We start from the raw sequence: 20,892 nt of genomic DNA, 5'->3' as shown, positions 1-20,892 counted from the left end.
CTTTGGGATTTACAAAAGCCATAAGGAAATCGATGCTCGACTTTCACTGAAATTCAAGGAGAATTAGATGCAGACCTGTGTCCAGTTTGTTCCATTTTCCATTGATGGTGTGTCTGTCAAGCAGCCTGTCACTGAAATAACTACCTGGGGATTAGGCACCAATTGTAGCTCTATGACCTGTCTCAGGGCAAAAAAACTGTATAGCGCATGGAATCTCATTGTATGGAAAGCAATTTGCAACCCCCAAATGGGAGTGCTCAAGAGTAAAATCCCACTTCAAATACTGTACTGAACATGTTTCATGAACTGGCAGCCCAGTTTAGGGATTGGCCTGAGTCACAAGTGAGACCTGGGCCATGTCTGTCTCTGTTATTCTTTATTAGCTACTTTTTGATCTCTTCTGGTGCAGACAGGGCTTGCAGACATATTTGAACAAATGGGGTAAGTGTTTGAAATGGCTTAAAGCTGAATGCTTTACCATGACAAGAAAAAAGCCTCCGCTGCTGCCTGTTTACTTCTGATTTATTCCCCAATAAAAAGGGGTGAAGTTCACTCTTTGTGAGCTTGGCATTCTCTACAAAAAACCATTAACTTCAGTAAAGCGTCTAGTGTATTATTGTCATTCTTTCACAGAAGCAGCTGGGATAGCATGGGAAAAAATACATCTCTACACTTTAGGGGAAGCAGAAAGGTGGAAGAAGTTAGTCTCCCATCTGACAAACGAATTATCTTCAAAACAGTGGTGTTTAGAGAATAAATTGCTGTTTCCTCCGTTAGTGACATTTCACTTGCTTACATCTAGTGGAAGCACAGCCATTGACCTGACCGTTTAACCAAGCTTTTCTGGGACTAGAAGGAAAACCAAATGCTAAGATTACATTTATTAGGTGCGCTTGTTTAGTCAGCCCATTAGCTGCTTTCTGTTCTTGCTCTACATGCTAAAGTAGGATTCTGCATGGAAGTCAACAGATGTCTTGCAGCTCCCCTGACTCGTATCGTTTGAAAGGAATGGGTAGAGAGGAAGAGGAAATATTGAGGGTAACTGAAAAGAATGAGTTTCAGGAGGAGCTACTACAGCCCAGCCAGGTGCTTGTCACCATAAATGAGCTGTTGTGTTATAGCTGATGAGAGATCAGACAGTGGGAAATGTTACCTAATGAAAAGGCATATTGGTTACTAAAAAGACTTTTTTACACATGCATTGGTGTAAAGCTTTCTCCCTTTCTTGGAGGACTTGGATGTTCAAAGGATTTATTTGCATTCTGTTCCTCTCCCTTTTTTGTGTTCATGTGCACACGTGTATTTCTATTGCTGTTTCTTACTTGGGTGTGCCTGGCAGTGTGTCTCCCTTGTTGGAACCTCGTCTTCTGTTGTTTCTTACTATTTCTATGCTAAAATATTGTGCACTGTGCTACAAGCGCTGACACCAGAACCTTCAACCTGTAGCATTCTCCCGAGAGCTCCATTTATCTGCATGCTGTAGACAGATCATCAGCACACTGAAAGTTCCTATTGGGCTCCAAGCCCTGGAGTTCAGATTCCCAAGCAATTGGAATAATTTAAAGCATATGGAGAAGTGCAGCAATGAGCTTAGTGTTGTTGATATGCCTTTTGACAACGTTTCAAGTTTCTTACGTGATACAGCCTTCAGTAGCCTAAAAGCAGTGGATTAATGAGTGAAGGAAATACAGACTTTTAATACTAGTTGAAACATAACAGAACATAGATTAATTTCACCTACCTCTGTCTGAAAAGAGTGTTTTTAGTTGAGATGAGACTCAGCAGCCTTGTTTGCCCTGGTCTTTGGCTTGGGGCATTTAAACCTTCCATATTCCACTATGCTTGCTCTAAAATGGAAATAATAGTAACTTCCTTCAGGATCCGTGCCTTGTGATGTGTTGTTCACAAGCACACTGAGATCCTGGAGAACAAATTAATGTGCTGATATTATATATAAGAGCAAGCTCAGCAGCGTGGGTAAAGATTGTATATTGAGTAGCACCACAGCCATGTTCTTTAAGGATGCCAGCACACATTGGGTGTCATAAGCCTTTTGTTGGGTGGTGTACCTGTGTTTCATTCCTTGAACTGCTCCTTCTTCTTTTAGGGAACAAGTGTGCCAGGAAACAAAAGGATATCTGACTTGGTGTGAACTGGTTCTCCCATTTCTGCTCCAGACTATAAAGACCAAACATATATAAGACTCTTATCAGCTTTGTAAAGGAACCAAACACCACAATGGGACTCTCCAGCCAGGTTTTGGCCTGTGCAATCTTCTCTTTGCTGTACCAGCACATCAGTGGTGGACTCATCAAGCGAATTATCCGGCAGAAACGGGAGACTGGGCTAAACGTGACCTTGCCAGAGGATAATCAGCCTGTGGTTTTTAACCATGTCTACAACATCAAGTTGCCTGCTGGCTCCCTTTGCTCTGTGGACCTGGATTCAGCGAGCGGCGATGCGGACCTGAAGGCGGAAATTGAGCCTGTCAAGAATCACGAGGAGCACACTGTGAATGAGGGGAACCAGATTGTCTTCACCCACCGTATTAACATTCCCCGCCGGGCTTGTGGCTGTGCAGCTGCCCCAGACATCAAGGATCTGCTGAGCAGGCTGGAGGAGCTGGAGGGGCTGGTGTCATCCCTGCGGGAGCAGTGTGCCAGCGGGGCAGGATGCTGCCCCAATGCCCAGGCAGTGGAAGGTAAGGCAAACCGGGGAGATGCTCTTGGGGAAATTTTTGTGCTGGCCATAGATCTTGTTTAGAGTAGATACTCAGACCTCTACTCTGCCCTGGTGAGACCACATCTGGAATATTGTGTCCAGTTCTGGGCCCCTCAGTTCCAGCAGGACAGGGAACTGCTGGAGAGAGTCCAGCGCAGCCACGAAGATGCTGAAGGGAGTGGAGCATCTCCCGTGTGAGGAAAGGCTGAGGAGCTGGGGCTCTTGAGCTGGAGAAGAGCAGACTGAGGGGTGACCTCATTCATGGGGATCAATATGGAAAGGGGGAGTGTCAGGAGGATGAAGCCAGGCTCTTCTCGGTGACAACCATGATAGGACAAGGGGCAATGGGGACAAACTGGAACACAGGAGGTTCCACTTAAATATGAGAAGAAACTTGTTCCCGGTGAGGGTGCCAGAGCCTGGCCCAGGCTGCCCAGGGAGGTTGTGGAGTCTCCTTCTCTGCAGACATTCCAACCCGCCTGGACACCTTCTGTGTAACCTCATCTGGGTGTTCCTGCTCCGGCGGGGGGATTGGGCTGGATGAGCTTTCGAGGTCCCTTCCAATCCCTGACATTCTGGGATTCTGTGAATGAGCAAAAGTCAACCTGTTAAATTTAAAATGTAATCAAACTAGAGAATGTTTTTGGCCAGCTTGCAACATGCACTCATTCAGTTTTGCAGTTTTATGAGTCTGTGGGTCAGCAGTCTGCCTGGGCTGCCTTGTGGCTGTGGCACTGAGCGTGTTCAGCACTTGGGCACGGTGACCGTCCGTGTCAGAGTTAAGATTAAAACTCATGCTCTTGGATCCACATTTTGTCCCCTTGAGTAAGCTGCCAATGTAACTGGTTTTGTTTCCAAGTTTTCTTTAACAGAGACCAATAAAAATACAGCAGGATATAAGGCAATAGACCAGCACAAACAGTTAGAGAAGGGGAGGAAAAAAAGTATCCTTCCGGCTGTTTTTTAGACTGAGGTAAGAGATAGGTCATACAAGATAGAAAACACATGTTTTCTCAGTAGTAATCTGTTCCTCTGAGCAAAGAGCCCGTTTCACAGTTGATGATACAGCATGCTGCTTGGCTTGTCGTGTTCTGGAGTGAACTGGTGAATAATGCTTCATGGTGCATGCCCTGATGAAGCAGTCAGGAAAGCTGCTCAGTCACTGGAAGAGGAATTTTGAGAAGGGTAGAGGGATCCGGGATGCTCATTTACCAAGTAGTTGGCAAGGGCTCTTCCTTTGCATTAGTGCAAATTAAAGCATTCCTGGTAAACTAATTCTCACTAGAAAAACAAGGAGCAATTCTCATTCAAAATCTTTGATGATTCTGGAAATTATGTCCTGTAGGGAGCTGGGAGAATCAGACTCCTTTTAGGTCGAGTGTGTCACCCCAGCCTAATGCATCGCAGAGCTAAATGGAATAATGGTTTTTCTGAATCGTTGGTGCAGGTCGCCTGGACACAAAACCCTATTGCAGTGGACACGGCAACTACAGCATTGAGATCTGCGGCTGCATTTGTGAGCCCGGCTGGAAAGGCCCCAACTGCAGCCAGCCCACCTGCCCGTCCGACTGTAACGACCAAGGCAAGTGCGTGGATGGGGTTTGCGTGTGCTTTGAGGGGTACACGGGCACGGACTGCAGCCAGGAGCTCTGCTCCCCGGCGTGCAGCGTGCACGGGCGGTGCGTGAATGGGCGCTGTGTGTGCCACGAGGGCTTCACCGGCGAGGACTGCAGCGAGCCCCTCTGCCCCAACAACTGCCACAACCGCGGGCGCTGCGTGGACAGCGAGTGCGTCTGCGACGAGGGCTACACCGGCGAGGACTGCGGTGAGCTCATCTGCCCCAACGACTGCTTCGACCGCGGGCGCTGCGTCAACGGGACCTGCTTCTGCGAGGAGGGCTACACCGGGGAGGACTGCGGGGAGCTCACCTGCCCCAACAACTGCAACGGCAACGGGCGCTGCGAGAACGGGCTGTGCGTCTGCGACGAGGGCTTCGTGGGCGACGACTGCAGCGAGAAGAGGTGCCCCAGCGACTGCCACAACCGCGGGCGCTGCGTGGCCGGGCGCTGCGTCTGCCACCAGGGCTACCTGGGCGAGGACTGCGGGGAGCTGCGCTGCCCCAACGACTGCCACAACCGCGGGCGCTGCGTGGCCGGGCAGTGCGTGTGTGACGAGGGGTTCATCGGGGAGGACTGCGGGGAGCTGCGCTGCCCCGGCGACTGCAACAACCGCGGGCGCTGCGTCAACGGGCAGTGCGTGTGTGACGAGGGGTTCAGCGGGGACAGCTGCGGGGACCTGCGCTGCCCCAACGATTGCCACGGCCGTGGGCTCTGTGTCAACGGGCAGTGCGTGTGTGACGAGGGGTACACAGGGGAGGACTGCGGGGAGCTGCGCTGCCCCGGCGACTGCAACAACCGCGGGCGCTGCGTGGAGGGGCGCTGCGAGTGTGACAACGGCTTCACGGGGGAGGACTGCGGTGAGCTGTCCTGCCCCAACGACTGTCACCAGCACGGGCGCTGCGTCGATGGGCGCTGCGTGTGCCACGAGGGCTTCACGGGGGAGGACTGCCGTGACCGGGCCTGCCCCAACGACTGCAGCAACGCTGGCCGCTGCGTTGACGGACGGTGTGTCTGCGAGGACGGTTACATGGGGGATGACTGCTCCGACGGTAGGTTGCACTGTCGCTTTCGAACCACTTCCTTGGGTAATTCCTTGTATCCCTCCAGCAGCCTCAGGGGCTCTGTGAACCTTTTCCATGTAGCTGGGCTCGGTTGCTGCTCTTCTTTATCTCAGTCTGAACGGCTGAATCAGAGCAGTAACACCACCCGTAGGAAGCTCCTGGCCTCCGTGACTTTTCAGGGCTGTGTAGTGTGGTGGTTGCTGGTGACTTTTGCTGGTTAGCAAGCTAACGGGCTGATACTGGTGATGCAGTCCATTTTTCATCTCCCAGTTTGCTCCCACCACACTGTCACTGGAGCTGTAGCCAGCACTGGCTGGGATTTGTCACCACGACCTTTCCGTTTCTCATGGTACCTCTTGATGCTAGAAAAAAAAGTGCATCTGAAAGAAACTTCTAGCTATGGACAAGAGGGAGATGTATCCAAAGTCATCTTACTAGGTATTCAGCAGGACTAGTCAGGAGAGTATGGACTGAATTTTGACTAAAGACAATAAGGTTTTGCAGGAATGAGATAATGTAGAGGACGAATGTCAGTGAATAAAAGAGCCTGGGTATCAAATGTTTCTTACGGCCAGGTTCTGGTTCCCAGTCTCATGCTGAATGGGTAAGAAAGACATTCGCATTTACAATCGGTATTGTAGTAGCTGAAAATGAAACAGCTCTGAAGAATAAACACAGACAGACCCCAAGGGCTCAGTGACTTTGCTTTGGAGGTAGATCTTTGAGCTGGAGTGCTGGGGGAGGCAGAGGCTGTAGTGGAAGAAGGGCACACACAGAAAATAACATTGTCCTATCCAAGTGATCTGTATGAGAAAACTCACAATAGAATAGCCAGATGTTGCAAATATTGCAGTACAAGCTTTCAGGATTATGACAGGGGCCTTGGATGTCTCTCAATTGGCCAAATACATTTTTCTAGCTAAAGTAAAACTTGATATATAGACATAGATATATGTTGGTGTGTATGTTAGATCTGACTAAAGCTTAGATAAAAATCATGGAATCAGCTGGAGTGGAAACCTAGCTATAAAGTCACATACTTATAGTTTCTCAGTGCCACTGAGTCTATGGAAAAGGATAGAAAATTTTAGCAGCTAGATAATGACAGGTATTATGCTATGAAGGAGCTAGTTTTCTTTAGTAGGTCCCAGGGGAGAAATTTGGAACTAAGATCTTTGTAGAGTAATCAAAGAGTACTTTGGAGTGGGGAATTTATAAAAGACAGTGAATACCCTTGAAAAGAAATTCCCGTTTTTCATCTCCTCTTTCTGGAAGACTTCCAAGCCACATTTTGTGTTTTTATGCATGCGAATATGGAACAATCTATTGAAAGTATTTACAAAAATAATATTGTTTTATTTTACTTTGGAAAATCTGTGCAGTTCTGTGTATCCCCTGGACTTCCAGCTATAAAATCACGTGTTGCTGGCAGTTGAATTAAACATCTGAATCCCTAAGGACCCAGCTAGAATGATCTTGTGCAGTAGCCATAAGAGGAGGAGCTGGAACACAATCAGCCATAGGTTGTGCGCAAGTGTATGAGTAGGAATTGGCCCAGGACTTTTGGAAATGTCAGTAGTCTTCATCAGCTGAACATTCCTTTCTTCGAGCAGCTAATTTGTGTGCCACAGCTTCCCCATTCCCTGCATAAACTGTTCCTGGGAAAATGTGAAACTGGGTAAGTCATTATTTTCTGAGCCTTGAAAACTTGTTATAAGTTCGTTTTGTGTTTTCCCCTTCCTAGTGTCTCCTCCAACTGAACTGACTGTGACAGATGTAACAGATAAAACAGTAAATCTGGAATGGAAGCATGAGAATCTTGTCAACGAGTACCTCGTCACTTATGTCCCTACCAGCAGTGGTGGCTTAGATATGCAGTTCACTGTGCCTGGGAACCAGACAGCTGCCACTATCCATGAGCTGGAGCCAGGTGTAGAATACTTCATCCGTGTCTTTGCAATCCTTAAAAACAAGAAGAGTATTCCAGTCAGTGCCAGGGTAGCAACATGTGAGTTTAATATTCCCTGTATTCATTCTTTTGTCTATTCCATAGTATGTATTTATTTGTATTCCTTTTTTTAGGGTATTATTTCTTTTGTATTCTCTATTTTCAATTCGTCTTTTGTTCTGGACAGTCTTCTGCACTTTCATTTTCTATTCTTTTCCATTAGCAATGACTGTGTTGAAAGTTATGTTCACTAAGTCTTCTGCTCTCTGCAGTGCCTCCCATTAACGTGTTGGGGTCTTTGTAAATTAAGACCCTTGGCTTCTTCATAATAAGGTACATTTTTAAAACCTGGTAATAGTTTCTGAAAAAATATAAATATGTAGCAGCATGTGAAAGGGCAATATGAAATCCCTTGGATTCAGACTGTTTCAACTAAAATGGAGGTTATATTTGGTTTGCATCTTCAGTGTGTTTTACCACAACTTACTTTGCCTGTCCATTTGTTGTTCATCTTTCTTTTTTGTACTGTGCACACCACAGTCATATCTAAACATCCCAGCTTCAAAAGATACTCTTTGACTTCTGTCACTGTTCTCATTTTTAGACACCTGGGGCAGGATTCATCTCACTTCACTTCAGATGTCCACACTGGGCTTCTTTCAAGAGGGCAAAAAAAGAGGTTTCTAGGGCAAAATTCATTTTACTCTAAGGTGACATCTGAAACGGGTCAGAGAAATGTCTGTGCAAAGACAGAATAACCGCCTGTGAAGTGGGTTTAAACGTGTCAGATACAGATACCTGCGTGGCAGATATTTATAGTGGTGGAAAACTGTCCCACTCCAGTGCCCTATTTATGGGAACTTGTTGCTCCTGTGATGATATCCCTTTTTTTCCACCACAGATCTGCCTGCTCCAGAAGGTCTGAAATTCAAATCTGTTAAAGAAACGTCCGTCCAGGTGGAGTGGGATCCTCTGAACTTTTCATTTGACGGCTGGGAGTTGATCTTCCGCAATATGGTAAGGAAGCAGCGCTTCTTTTAGAGAGGCCACACAGAAGTGAAAGATCCTGGATTTTTTCATATTTATACCAACTGATTGTTCTGTGTGTTGCAGAAAAAGGACGATAATGGAGATATAACCAGCAGCTTGAAAAGGCCAGAGACATCTTATATGCAGCCGGGTTTGGCACCAGGGCAACAGTATAATATATCCCTTCATATTGTGAAAAACAATACCAGAGGACCAGGACTATCCAGAGTGATAACCACAAGTAAGCACAACCTGTATCTGGTGTAGTGCCACCAATAAAAGAATTGCTGTTTGGTGTAGCCTAAGGAGTTTTTAAACAAAGAGAAAGCCAAGCTTTATGCTGTGAACTGCTGGGGGGCAGGGTGGGGGTGGAAAATGAAGCAGTGGAGCTGCTAATGAAGAATACATGAGGAGAAATTAATTCCTTTCCAAATTACCTATTTGAAGAGGGAAGAAAATGGATGTTTAGCTAGAAGGTAGCAAGCAGTATGCACTTCTGTTCTTTTTCAAAATGTACATCAACAGGAACTAGAATTTCTTTCATCCTGGTGATATTTGCATGAAGAAATTACTTAAAGGAGAGTTTCTGTTGTACAGATGGAGAACCTTTTAGGGTTCCTGCTTGTCTTTGTCAGCTTCTAATGTTAATGAACTTTGATGAATTTGCTTTGATGAATCGACTCCATTTGGCACTTCTACAACTATAGAAAGTGAAGGAAGAACGTAAATGAAGATAAGTTTCAGTTGGTAGAAGCCATTAATTTTTGTTTTGCTCTGAATCAGCAATTAAATGCACAAGAATGTGTATTTTTCTGGCATGATTTGTGTAAAAAAACCCCACATCATCTTCTCTCTTTGTAACAGAGCTTGATGCCCCTAGCCAGATCGAGGCAAAAGATGTCACAGACACCACGGCTCTTATCACATGGTCCAAACCCTTGGCTGACATCGAAGGCATAGAGCTCACTTACGGCCCCAAGGATGTTCCAGGGGACAGGACAACCATCGACCTCTCTGAAGATGAAAACCAATATTCTATCGGAAACCTGAGGCCGCACACAGAGTATGAAGTGACGCTCATCTCTCGTCGAGGGGACATGGAAAGCGACCCCGTGAAAGAAGTCTTTGTCACGGGTAAGAGGCTTTGGATACAAATCCAGATTTCCAGGAAGGTAGTGCAGCCACCATCAGTCGTCTTGTGCTGTTTGCATCGTGTTGCTCGAGTTGATAGTTACCGCATCAACACAGAATTGTCATTAGATTATAGAGATACATGAAAATGGAGAATGTTTTTCTGTGCCTCATACACCTTACTGACTCAACAAAATATTTAGACCCCCTAATTATCTAAATGTATTTTGAACATGGGAATTATGTTATTGAGTCACTTAGAAGCTTTTGCTCATCATACCCTAAGTCTCTACTTCAGGAAACAAGTTCCTCTGGATTACTTGCCTGTCTGCTGAGCTAAATCTTTTCCATGGTTCCAATTCCATCTAAAACCTTCTTTCTGTTTGTCTAAAGGTGTAACAGTTTAGCAAAGAGCTTTGCTTTCTTCCTTTTTCAGTTCTGCAATGTTTTCTGTCGTGCTTTTGTCGATTTATTTTGCTCCTTAGTGATCCTGGGAATGTTTTATGAAAGTGTGGATCCTTTAGCGTATTGTCAAGACTTGATGCATTAAGAGAGCTGAGTAAATGGTATATAGAGAATTAGCTCTATTTTCATCCGAAAATGTAGTTCTTCATTCAGAGCAGGATTTAAGTCTACTATAGGTGTGAACAGTGAAAGCCCATTGAATTTTTACATAATATTCAACTTTTGTTTTGAGACTTAAAGTTCCATTCAGCCATGAATGCAAGATACTTACTGAACAGAAATCTCAGAGATTATAAATTCTTTTTTCTTAGCAGCTTTTTTCCTTTTGAAAGCTGAGGTATTTATAAAGGACAGATAGAATTGCCATCCAGATATGTTTTCCACAAGCTTATTTTTTTAATAAAAAAAAAATAAAATTGAAAATATTATTTTTTGTCTCAGGAGATTAAAGTTGAATCTTGTCTACTGATTTTTTCCCAAAGTTAGTGAACTCTTCACTTCAGGCTAAAAGAAATCTGCTTGATGTAGTTAAGAACATAGTGGTATCATGTGCAAGGAAACTTAACTTCAGCTTTATGGATCATTTCACCTTCTAAAAAGTACTGTCATAGAAGACTGCCGTCACAAGAGAATTATTCCTATTCATGTATTTATTATTTGATTGATTACAGACCTGGATGCTCCAAGAAACCTGAAGCGGGTGTCACAGACAGACAATAGCATTACTTTGGAGTGGAAGAACAGCCATGCGAATATTGATAACTATCGAATTAAGTTTGCTCCCATCTCTGGTGGAGACCATGCTGAGATCACAGTGCCAAAGGGCAACCAAGCAACAACCAGGGCTACACTCACAGGTAGGGGAATAGAGAGATTGTCATTAATGTCCTTCCACTACCATCATCCTAGAGCAAAAATCATCCTAAAAAAAAAAAAAAAAGTCCTTTTGGTCACTATACATAAGAGGCACAAGCAGAGGTTATGCATTTTAACACAAGCAATTAAAACACGTGATATATATTTACATACCTGCAGATGGATAACTAGCCAACAAAGGTGTGTGGTATTTCACTTTCATGTGCATCTCTGAATCCCACTAGTCACATCCCAGAGTTCTAGGTAGCTTCATGCTTTTGTGAAGATGGTTTCAGATCCCTGAGTTCAGACAGTTTTGCATGTGCCTAGGGATGGTATTTACTGATGGCAGTCTGCAACTTTTCTGTGTACCTGCAAGTTGCCTTACCAGCCTGCAAGGCTGGATAATGGTACTTTCTCCATGTCATACAGATGTCTACCTGCTTTTCCTTGGCAGAAGTACCTATCCTGCCAGGTCTTGAAAGTAGAAAGTGTCTCTGCTTATGCATTTGAACAGTGTCAAAAATGCAATCTCAATCAGCCATAATCTTTATCCTTTGGTTTGTGCATGCAAAAAGATTTATTAACATAAGATGAGCTGGAGGGTCAATTGAAACCTCAATTCTCTGCATATCCAGTGAAGCATATATCTTAACCTTGCATACGTTCAGGCTTCCTTATTTAAACAAGTGTGCCTAGGTATATTCCATGGACAGGGACTCATACTTCTGTTCCTGATCTCCTAGGTTTGAGGCCCGGAACTGAATATGGCATTGGAGTGACAGCAGTGAGACAGGACAGGGAAAGCGCTCCTGCTACCATTAATGCTGGCACTGGTGAGTAGCTTGGTCCTCATTTGTGCTCTGGAGGGAGCAACAAGTCGGGTGGAACCATCCTCTGATTGTGAGGGTTTCTGGCAGGAGTGGTGGGTTATGGCCAAAAGGTTGATCTGAAAAAGAGCGCAGCCTCAGTGGTTGCAATAGTCCTGACTGCCCTTCAAATCAAGGATTTTTTTCTCAGGATATCCTTAATTTACCAGGTGAATTCTCTGAGGGCCTAAATTCTGCCTCTCCTCCATGAAATGCCTGCTGAAGTGAATGAAAGTGGGGGAAATCTGTTCTTAGTGTGGTTTGTCTGTAAAAGAGAACTTAATCATCCTCTACCTACATCAAGTAATGGGCCTTTAAAAGCCCCAAAAGGAGGATGAGACACTGCGCTGTTGATAGACACCCAGTATAGGTATTGCTCTGTTTACAGATGCCTGAAAAACTGTTCCAGGGCAGTTCAGAGGCACCTCAACTTTGCTTTTTTAACCTTTAGATCTTGATAACCCCAAGGACTTGGAAGTCAGTGACCCCACTGAAACCACCTTATCCCTTCGCTGGAGGAGACCAGTGGCCAAGTTTGACCGTTACCGTCTCACTCATGTTAGCCCCTCTGGAAGGAAGAACGAAGTGGAGATCCCGGTGGACAGCACCTCCTTTATCCTGCGAGGGCTGGAGCCAGGGGCAGAATACACCATTAGTCTGGTGGCGGAGAAAGGCAGACACAAGAGCAAACCCACAACTGTCAAGGGTTCAACTGGTGAGTAAAGCTTTTGATGAGTTCCATGCCCCAGGTTGCTGGGCAATGTCTAGCTGAAGTACCACTTCATCTGATTTTATAAACCATGTCTGGGGAACTGCTTAAAAACATCAACTGTCTGCAGAGCAGGCTTAGCTCTGACTAAAATGTTAAACTAAACTGAGGAGTAGCTGTCTATTTTCCTACCTGCTGTGTTTAGCTCCATGTTCTCAATGATTTCTTGCTTGTCCTTGGGGAAGACTCACAGAGAATGTAGCTATTTGTCCTGCAGGAAACGCAGACTTCATCTTTTGTTTTAAATGAGACTGCTTTTTTGTGCGTTATGTTTTATAACTTGGTTTGTTTTCTACAGCCAAAAACTAAGAGGAAGAGCAAGCAGAACATATTTAACATTGCTTGTTCCTGCCTAACGAATTCTCTTCACAGCATGCCTCCACCCATCATGCTTCAGCAAGGTCAACAGGGCTCCGGTATTACCCTTTTTCAGTTTTCTCATCCAAAAGCAAGAAAAGCTATTGCCATAAATCTGGTCACAGTTTCCATTGGATACCATAACTGTTACATTTGTCTACAAACATGAGGTCCATTTCTACCATCTCTATTGGTACAGACTACTCTACTTAACCAGTGTCAGTGGACTACTTGTTGAGTAAGGTTTTATTATTTGTGAAATGTTTTCATCCAACGTTTGTTGCATACAGAATTATATCTTGGCGTAGAACACAAGTAAGTCCTGGATGTTTAGGTGCCTTCAGGCTAAATCCCATGAGGCAAAGCCTTAACTGCTCTAAGTGAGCAGAGACAATGGAATCAGAATCAGCTGGGCAACAGTTGTTTATCCTTAGCAGATATCAAGTTGTTTATCCTTTTCTCCCCAAAGACCATCTATGAGGTAAACACGTGCCAGAAGTTGTGGATGTTACAAATTAATAACTATACAGCTTAAGCGATCAAAACTGGTTTCATATTCCCTGGTAGTGTTCATGTCAGCAGAACCTCCAAATGCTTTATAAAGTAATCCAGGACAGCAGAGTTATATGGTATGGTGTAAACTACAGAAAAGTATCGGTACTGAATTACTTATTTGATGCGTAAGTCAGGCCTGTGTCCGATATAGGGCAACATTAGGAAGCCTTGAGTTACACAAATACAAAAGGAAGCTGAAGGTTTACGTGGCGAGAGTGAGCAGGCTTTGATTTTTTCCAACGTTATCTCTTTTCCCATCTGTCTGAAGATGTGGTGATCTCAAAGAAAGTCTGCATAGATGGTGAAAAAAGATAGAAACACACTGTGGAATTTCACAGTCTGGTCTTTTCCAGCACCAGCTTCTGAAGTCTCAGAAGGTGGCTTCTTTTTCTTGGTTTGGTTTTTCCTTTTTTTTTTTTTTTATAAAAGCGTTCATCTGGCCAGTGTATTTGTTTTAAGTCTTTGCTCGGAGCAGCCAGTAAACAAAGAGTTCTCTGCAGTGGGCTCCTTAGAAGCAACAGCAGCAGTTGACATAACCCGTCACTGTGACCTTTCTCCTGCGCAGGAATGGACAAATCCAAACACATGAGCACGGGGAGGCAGAAATGCTCTGCAAGCCCCTAGGGTATAAGACAAGAGGTCTCTACTTCAGTTTACTTTTTCGTCCACCCTCAAGTCAGTCCTCCCAGTATTTGGGAGGTCCTGAAGTCCTCAGGCAAAGCCAAACAGACTTGTTGTTTTATGCTCTCACAGAGCTGCGGGGGATCTCAGGTTCATGGCACTTCTGGGGACAGTTCTTGGAGCAACCAGGGAGAGAGAGGAGTGACTGAAGTGGAAAATACCAGTGGCACAGCTAGGACTGGGTTGGCTCTTCTTGGTGGGTGGAGGAGACAGTCCTGCTGTTTAGAGGGGCTTGTGCCATCCTCGCTGAACAAAGGAGCCGGGGACTGTGGAAAGGCTGAGAATTTTTTCTAGCTCTCATTTGCTTCTCCAGATGACCAGTTTTTCATCTTATATTCTTCTCAGACTCTTGATGGTTCAGTCAGGCTTCTCTGCTAGCAGGTATTTAGGAGTTTCCCACACATTCTTTTTATTTGTTTTTGTAGTGAATTTTCCATCACTGAGGGTAAAGCTTTCAGCCTCAGAGCTGAAGATCTTAGGTTGGTGCCTCCTCTCCCCTCTACATTCCTCCTGTTATCGTTTTAGGTATATCAACCCTCCACACACAGACAGCTGAAACATTCAGAGCTCATGAACCTCGAGAAAAGGACATAGAATCACAGAACAGTTTGGGTTGGAGGGACCTTCCCAGCTCCCCCAGTGCCCCCCCTGCCATGAGCAGGGACATCTGCACCAGCTCAGGTTGCTCAGAGCCCCGTCCAGCCTGGCCTGGGATGTCTCCAGGGACGGGGCATCCACCACTTGTCAGGACAACCTGTTCCTGTATTGTCACAAAATCTTCCATGATATAGGATGACAGCCTTCTGTTGTTTCTGTCTGTTCATAAGGATGAAGTGCAGCTCAAGTGAGAAAGCTTATTTTTAATTGATGTCCGTGATTCTGCATTCAAGGGATGGTAAAGATTATACAGTGAACAGTTTGCTAAGTATTATTTTGGTTTGCTGAATAGGAAAGACTGAATATTTGATGCTGCCCTTTGCTTATTTCTCTCTTTGTAGCTCTATATAATCCAACTCCAATGCAGGCAGTGACTCCTGACCCAAAGGAGCTTTCTGGCTCTGGAAGCTCTCTTGCTCCGGAGGCCTCAGGGATGCAGGAGGGTACTCTGAGGGACCTTGTGGTCTCCAGGGTAAGAGACCACAGCTTTAGTATCTCCTGGTATGCAAATACAGGAGTCTACAGTGGTTTTGTGGTGGAGTACGAGCAAGTGCCATTGGCAACTGGGCCCCCTGCAGAAACCTTCCTGCCCAGAGAATCCCTGGGTGCTGTGATTGATGGACTCCAAGCTAACACTTCCTATAGAATCAAGGTGTATGGACTGGCTGGGGACCAGCGCTCTTCTCCTCTGGAAGCTGTGGCTACGACAGGTACCTCCTTTCTGTTTCTAATGAAGGTATCGCAAACCAGGTTGCTGCTTGTTTTTTAGAGGTCCCACCTAGCATCACACTAGATTTTTGTTTAGAATCACTTCAGAAATCAAAGAAAAGGAGGCATTTTACTAGTTGGAGGGACCTTTCTGACAGCATGTCTTGAGAATGTTACATCAGATTAACAACTAATCTGTAGGGTAAGCACATCACCCAGCTCTGAGGAAGCTGAGCAGTCAAGCTGCAGCTTTGTTCTGTCTTGCTCTGGTTCTGGAACCCTGCCTGCAGAGCACAATGTGGGTCCGGGAGGAGGACGGGTGGTAATACATCAGGCATGAGAGGCCTGTGGAGATAAATGAGTGGACATTAGAGAAACCAAGCGCCAACCTCAAATTCCTCTGCTGAAGGACCCAGATTGTGCAGCAACTGCTGATGAATCGTGGATGTGATACTGTCTTGCCTCTGGAAGCGAGTTGCACATAGGAGCATGGCTTGGAGAAGTAACTTTTCCATTCTGTTGAATGTTTTTTAGAAGATTTATGCTGTTTACTAAAGACCCTTGGCTGTGTTGTGCGTCAGTCCCTCTTCCTCTCCTGGCTTCTTCTAGTCTCAGATTGCGCCACCCTTTTTTATACAAACTCAGACGTTAGGAGGAATGATTAGGTGAGCCAGTTCAGTGGGAAACTACAGCGCTAACCACTGGAAAAATAAATTTGCCAGTAAAGATTGTCCATTTCTTCAGCTGATTCCTCTGCTACCCGACTTCAGTATGAGGATTTTTAGTGGTAGCTACTCTAGTATTTTTAGCCTGTGATATACTGCAATGCTTTTCTTATGAAATTCAGATGTGGACTGGCACTGTAAGTCCAGTTTGATCAGCTGATTAAGAGAGGGGAAAACCATTTAGCCAAAGGGGTCTGAAAAGAACGCAAATACCTTGGAAGGCCATCGTCTCTTACAGTGTTGCTTGAGCTGATGAGAGACTGCAGTGAAACTGGCTGATAGTCCCTCTTGGAAAACAATGTAAAATCCAACAGACAGAAGCAAGAAATAATACAGAATACTGTTTGCTTTATGCCAAGTAACTGGGGAAATATCCTGGCAGGACATTAACATTCTTTTTGGTAAAATTGCCAGTGCAGCATTACAATGGAATTCCGCAGAAGGCCAGCGACAGCAGTATAGACATATTTAGGCCATATCCAGCCCGAAGATTTTACTAAGAGAATGATATTTGAGAAGTATTCCAGTCCGAGAAAGACTGTATGTTTGTCTTCTATCCAGTATCCCTTCTCCAAAGCTCTCAGCTCTTTGGCATCTACTGTTCATTCATCTTGCCACCGTGAATCCTTCCATCTGGCTGTCATCCACACACCTGGGGCTCCTAGAGTTCTTTCTCTTCTCCCCATTTATTCCCATAGTTGCTAAGTCAAGTGCTTGAACTCCATTGGTCTTGTTATCCTACGGTTTTTCTTTTCCAGATTTTCCGTTATCTGTTATAGTATTCTATTTGCTAAACAATGAATACTGATGCTGTCTGTGGTATCAGAGTATTTTCTATCTATTAATATAATTTTTGTTTTTCTGTCTGTTGTGTGTTTGTACACAAAGCCACATATACCTCTGTTGCACATGGACTTAATGTATGGTATATGTGTATGTGTGTGTAGAGGGTAGACCACTCCTCCTTGTCCACAAACTCATTTGTGGATTCAAGTCATTAAACCCAAGGTAATAATCAGAATTACGTGTGGAAAAAAAAAAATACAGGTGATGTAACTACATATAATTACATGTGCTCCATGAGACAATCTGTACTTGGCAACCTGCCACGTAGTTATCAATGTTGGCACAATAAAATTAACCCCCTTGTGACAGCAAAATTCTGAACTAAAGTGGCAGTTAGGTGGTTGGTCCCTCAGTTTTTGTATAGTGCAGTTGAACTGTTGCTGTGTTTCCCGTTCAGGGTAAAGAAACAGAGTCCTTGTGTGGTTTTACTATAACTGGCAGGAACCTGGGAGAAATGTCAGTAGGGGTGGTCAGGTAATAAGAGGGGAAAATGAGAAGCCAGTTTTGGCTATTTTTACACAGGGTTTTCTCAGGGATCCTCAACATATCAGGAGCGTACTGCCAGCTTTGGTTTTTTATTTTTCCCTTTTAGTTTTGGATGTTTTGTCCTAGGTTTCCAGTTCAGGTTGCATGGTGGTTTCCTGGTGGAAACCCAGTGTACAGCATGGAGCTGTACACGTACTTTCCTCCCCACTGCTCTGTTCACTCTAACTCTGCCTGTCTTCTGCAGAAATACCCAAAGTAAAGCCCTACTACTGCTATATGCATGCTACGCAGGCAACCTCAAGGCTGTACCAGTGCACTTGCTTGATGCCATCGTTTTTTGCCTGTTCCCGGAACAGAAAGAGCTGGTTGGCATCTAATTGTGCGCAAGCAGCTCAGAGTCCATACGGTTCCATACTGCACGTCTTCCTGCTTTCTTACATGAGATCAGGAGCCCTAGTGCAGTCGGATAATTTGACAGTTCCCTTAGAAAGAGGGAATTATGCTAGCGTTTACCATTATAGCACATATACTGGTGTGATGACAACCAGGCTGTGTTCAGGTTACACCATCTCGAGCACCTGGTTCAGACCACATGCTGGGGTTAATTATAAGGAGGGCCCTTACCTAAGTCAAAAATACCAATGATGTATGTAAATATAAATAACTGTTTGCCTCACAGGCTTCTCTCCTTCCTGGAGGTGAGCAGAAAATAATGTTTTTACATCTGTATTTGTCTGTAGAGTATATTTTCAAGATAACGTTTCTGCATTTGTTTGAAAACATTTGTAATTGATTTTTCTCATCTGAAAACTTCTTTTTTTTTCCTGGTATATGTGTGAATTTGGAGACGGATATTGAATCCTGAGGACTTATTTGTGCTGATCTGATGGTGGTAGCTGACTTGCTCTCTCTTAATTGAATGCAAGTGGAGCATGAAAGCAAGGCAGTCACTGAGGTGTGAAATGACATGGTTTTCCACTAATGAGGAGATAATTCTGCATGTCAAAAAAATCACCTGCCTGTTGCCTTGCAGCTGTGATCAGAAACACATTCTCTGTGTTCTCCACAGTTCTCAGATTTTCAGAATCTGACTGTACTACAAGATGTGTTCGCAGATCATTCAGCATGTTGAAGGCCAAGTCTTTCCCCCTTCCATTCCTTTGGATTTCTTTTAAGAACGATTGTTCAAGTTCTTTCTGTCTCAGTTTTTAGGTAAGGATGTGTGTGCCGCTCTGCTATTTTTTGAAAATTCTGCATGTATCAAGGTGGATAACTACTCCAAGCCTGGTTTTGGTTGGATAGGATGAAATTTAGGATGCTTCTGCTGGGGCTGATTTCTCAGTCTGGATTTGGATATGTTTGCGATATTTGGCATGCATTCCACTTATGGTTTGTATCGGAAGCAATAACCGATGTGCTGTAGTAAAGATAAAAGGCATGTTTGAGAGATTTACGGTTCAGATCCTCACTGATGTAAATTAGCAAAGTTCTTTGGAGGTAGCCAAATTGAACTGATTTACATCAACTGAGGATGTGCCTGTTTCTCTGCTGGAAGCATTTCAGCTCATCTTTGTGACTTTGTGTTTAGCGGTTGTTGATCTGGATTTGCTAATTAGCGTGGTTGTGTGATAACCACATTGTGCTTGGGGATGCTACCTTTGCTTGTGGCCTGGATTCAGTCTCCAAAAAAAAAGAAGTACCCATCTGTTTTCTCTGTTGTTAGAGCTCTTTAATGCAAAGCACACAAACTGTTTTGTGAAAGATGTTAGCTGTCTTTTGGTATATTTGGGGTTATCATCAGGCAATTTTAACTTGTAATTTACCTCTGTTTAGCACATCTAGTCACAACACCTGGAGAATCAAACAATGAAACGTCATTTAACCCTACCAGTCCTGCACCTACAGAGCTAAGTTATTTAACACACCCCAGCACCGATTCTCATGCTCTGCTTTTGGTGCCCACTGACCTTCCTATCTCAGAAGCCACTGGTGCTCTTCGTGACCTTAATATAACACACAAGACTTCCAGTAGTTTCACCCTGTCTTGGGCAGCTGAGGATGAGGTATTTGACCAGTTCTTTATCACTCTGAAAGACCTATCCAGTTTAAACAGAACACAGGAAATCATTTTGACTGGAAACCGTCGAGAAACAGAAATTACCCATCTCACAGCTGGCACACAATACCAGATTAACCTCCATGGAAGCACTCACGGTCAGCTCTCTTGGTCCTTGGAAGCCCTAGCTGCTACAGGTATTTTCTATGGATTCATCAGCCATATGTTCCTTTACTGCTTTGAAATACAAAATTTCATTTTCATGCCGCTGTTCCACTGCAGAAATGCTGGGCTTTGTGAGTGATGCCTTTCTTCTTAGTTTTTTTAAAATTTCTTTTTGCACGGGATAAAACTTATTAGTATGGAATGAGAGCCTTGCGTGGTACAGCATGGACAATGCCTCATGCAGCTTTTAAGGTCATGTAGCATCGATTCTCTCTTTTCAAATCGCATGCAAAGAGAGACATCAATGCATCTGCTATTTACAGGGCACGTGAAAATAGCAAGATGCTGCAGGTATTTAGCTGGATTGTGGCTCAAACACAAGACAGGTTGCCAGGAGGGTGCAGTTTGCAGCAATAGCATGGAAGTGGTGATGTCAGAGAAAAAAAAAGATTGTAACACATTGGGAGTACACATTTCTGAAAACTTCTACTTCTTACCCCTATTTACATGAATTTCATGAGGAGGCAGGCCAATAGCCACAGGGCTCAGTTCAAGAATAATCCAAGTACCAGTGTGTAAGTTCCTATCTGGAGAACCCAGCTGGAGACTAATACCTGTCCATCACCCCAAACCGAATTCACAACACGAGATAAAATATTTACACAGGAACACACAGATTATTTCACACCTACTACAAGGCTAGAGCACTTGCATCTCTCAATGGTTTGTTCTTTCTTTTTTTTTTTAATTTTTAATTAAGAAACATCATCCCTTGATAACATTTGCCATGACATGGTCATTGTTTTTGTCATATATCTTGGATGCTTTATGGATGAGGCTTTCGGAGGTCTCCAACAGTCGGTGCATGATGTTGTATGAGAACCTCTTGGTCCCTTGGGAGCATGATGGGGTTGTGTGCGCTTCCAGTTCAGATGTGCATGAGAAACAAACAGGAGGCGAAGGGACTCTGCATCTTGGAGGCGAATGAAACTGAGCCTTCGTCAGAGAACTCTGAATTGCTTTTAAGCTGTGATGATTACTGCATTACTTACAATACTCAAGCTTTTGCTTGAAAGATTTTTACCTTACTGCAACTTCTGGTTTAGTTTCCTTTCCATTTGAAGGAAATGTTTGTTTTATTTGTTTCTGTTGCCACCAAAACATCATTATTTCTGATACAACCAGGTTC

The 20,892-nt window shown here is 44.3% G+C and overlaps 1 protein-coding gene across 4 annotated transcripts in view; it reads left to right on the top strand.

Annotated features, from left to right (window-relative positions):
• Nucleotides 1-20,892, top strand: part of LOC135996412 (tenascin) — a 69,897-nt gene that overhangs the window by 22,605 nt on the left and 26,400 nt on the right. For all 4 annotated transcript variants that reach the window (XM_065648349.1, XM_065648348.1, XM_065648346.1 and 1 more), the window contains 9 exons: nucleotides 2,108-2,701; nucleotides 4,169-5,389; nucleotides 7,146-7,409; nucleotides 8,251-8,366; nucleotides 8,463-8,619; nucleotides 9,243-9,512; nucleotides 10,646-10,831; nucleotides 11,576-11,665; nucleotides 12,150-12,413. In XM_065648349.1, coding sequence (XP_065504421.1) covers nucleotides 2,239-2,701; nucleotides 4,169-5,389; nucleotides 7,146-7,409; nucleotides 8,251-8,366; nucleotides 8,463-8,619; nucleotides 9,243-9,512; nucleotides 10,646-10,831; nucleotides 11,576-11,665; nucleotides 12,150-12,413 — 3,031 coding nt within the window. In that variant the 5' untranslated portion in view covers nucleotides 2,108-2,238. The remainder of the gene's footprint in view (nucleotides 1-2,107; nucleotides 2,702-4,168; nucleotides 5,390-7,145; nucleotides 7,410-8,250; nucleotides 8,367-8,462; nucleotides 8,620-9,242; nucleotides 9,513-10,645; nucleotides 10,832-11,575; nucleotides 11,666-12,149; nucleotides 12,414-20,892) is intronic.

Source organism: Caloenas nicobarica, chromosome 19, assembly GCF_036013445.1.
Source record: "Caloenas nicobarica isolate bCalNic1 chromosome 19, bCalNic1.hap1, whole genome shotgun sequence".
Taxonomy (NCBI): domain Eukaryota; kingdom Metazoa; phylum Chordata; class Aves; order Columbiformes; family Columbidae; genus Caloenas; species Caloenas nicobarica.
This window is presented reverse-complemented; position numbering and strand designations above follow the sequence as displayed.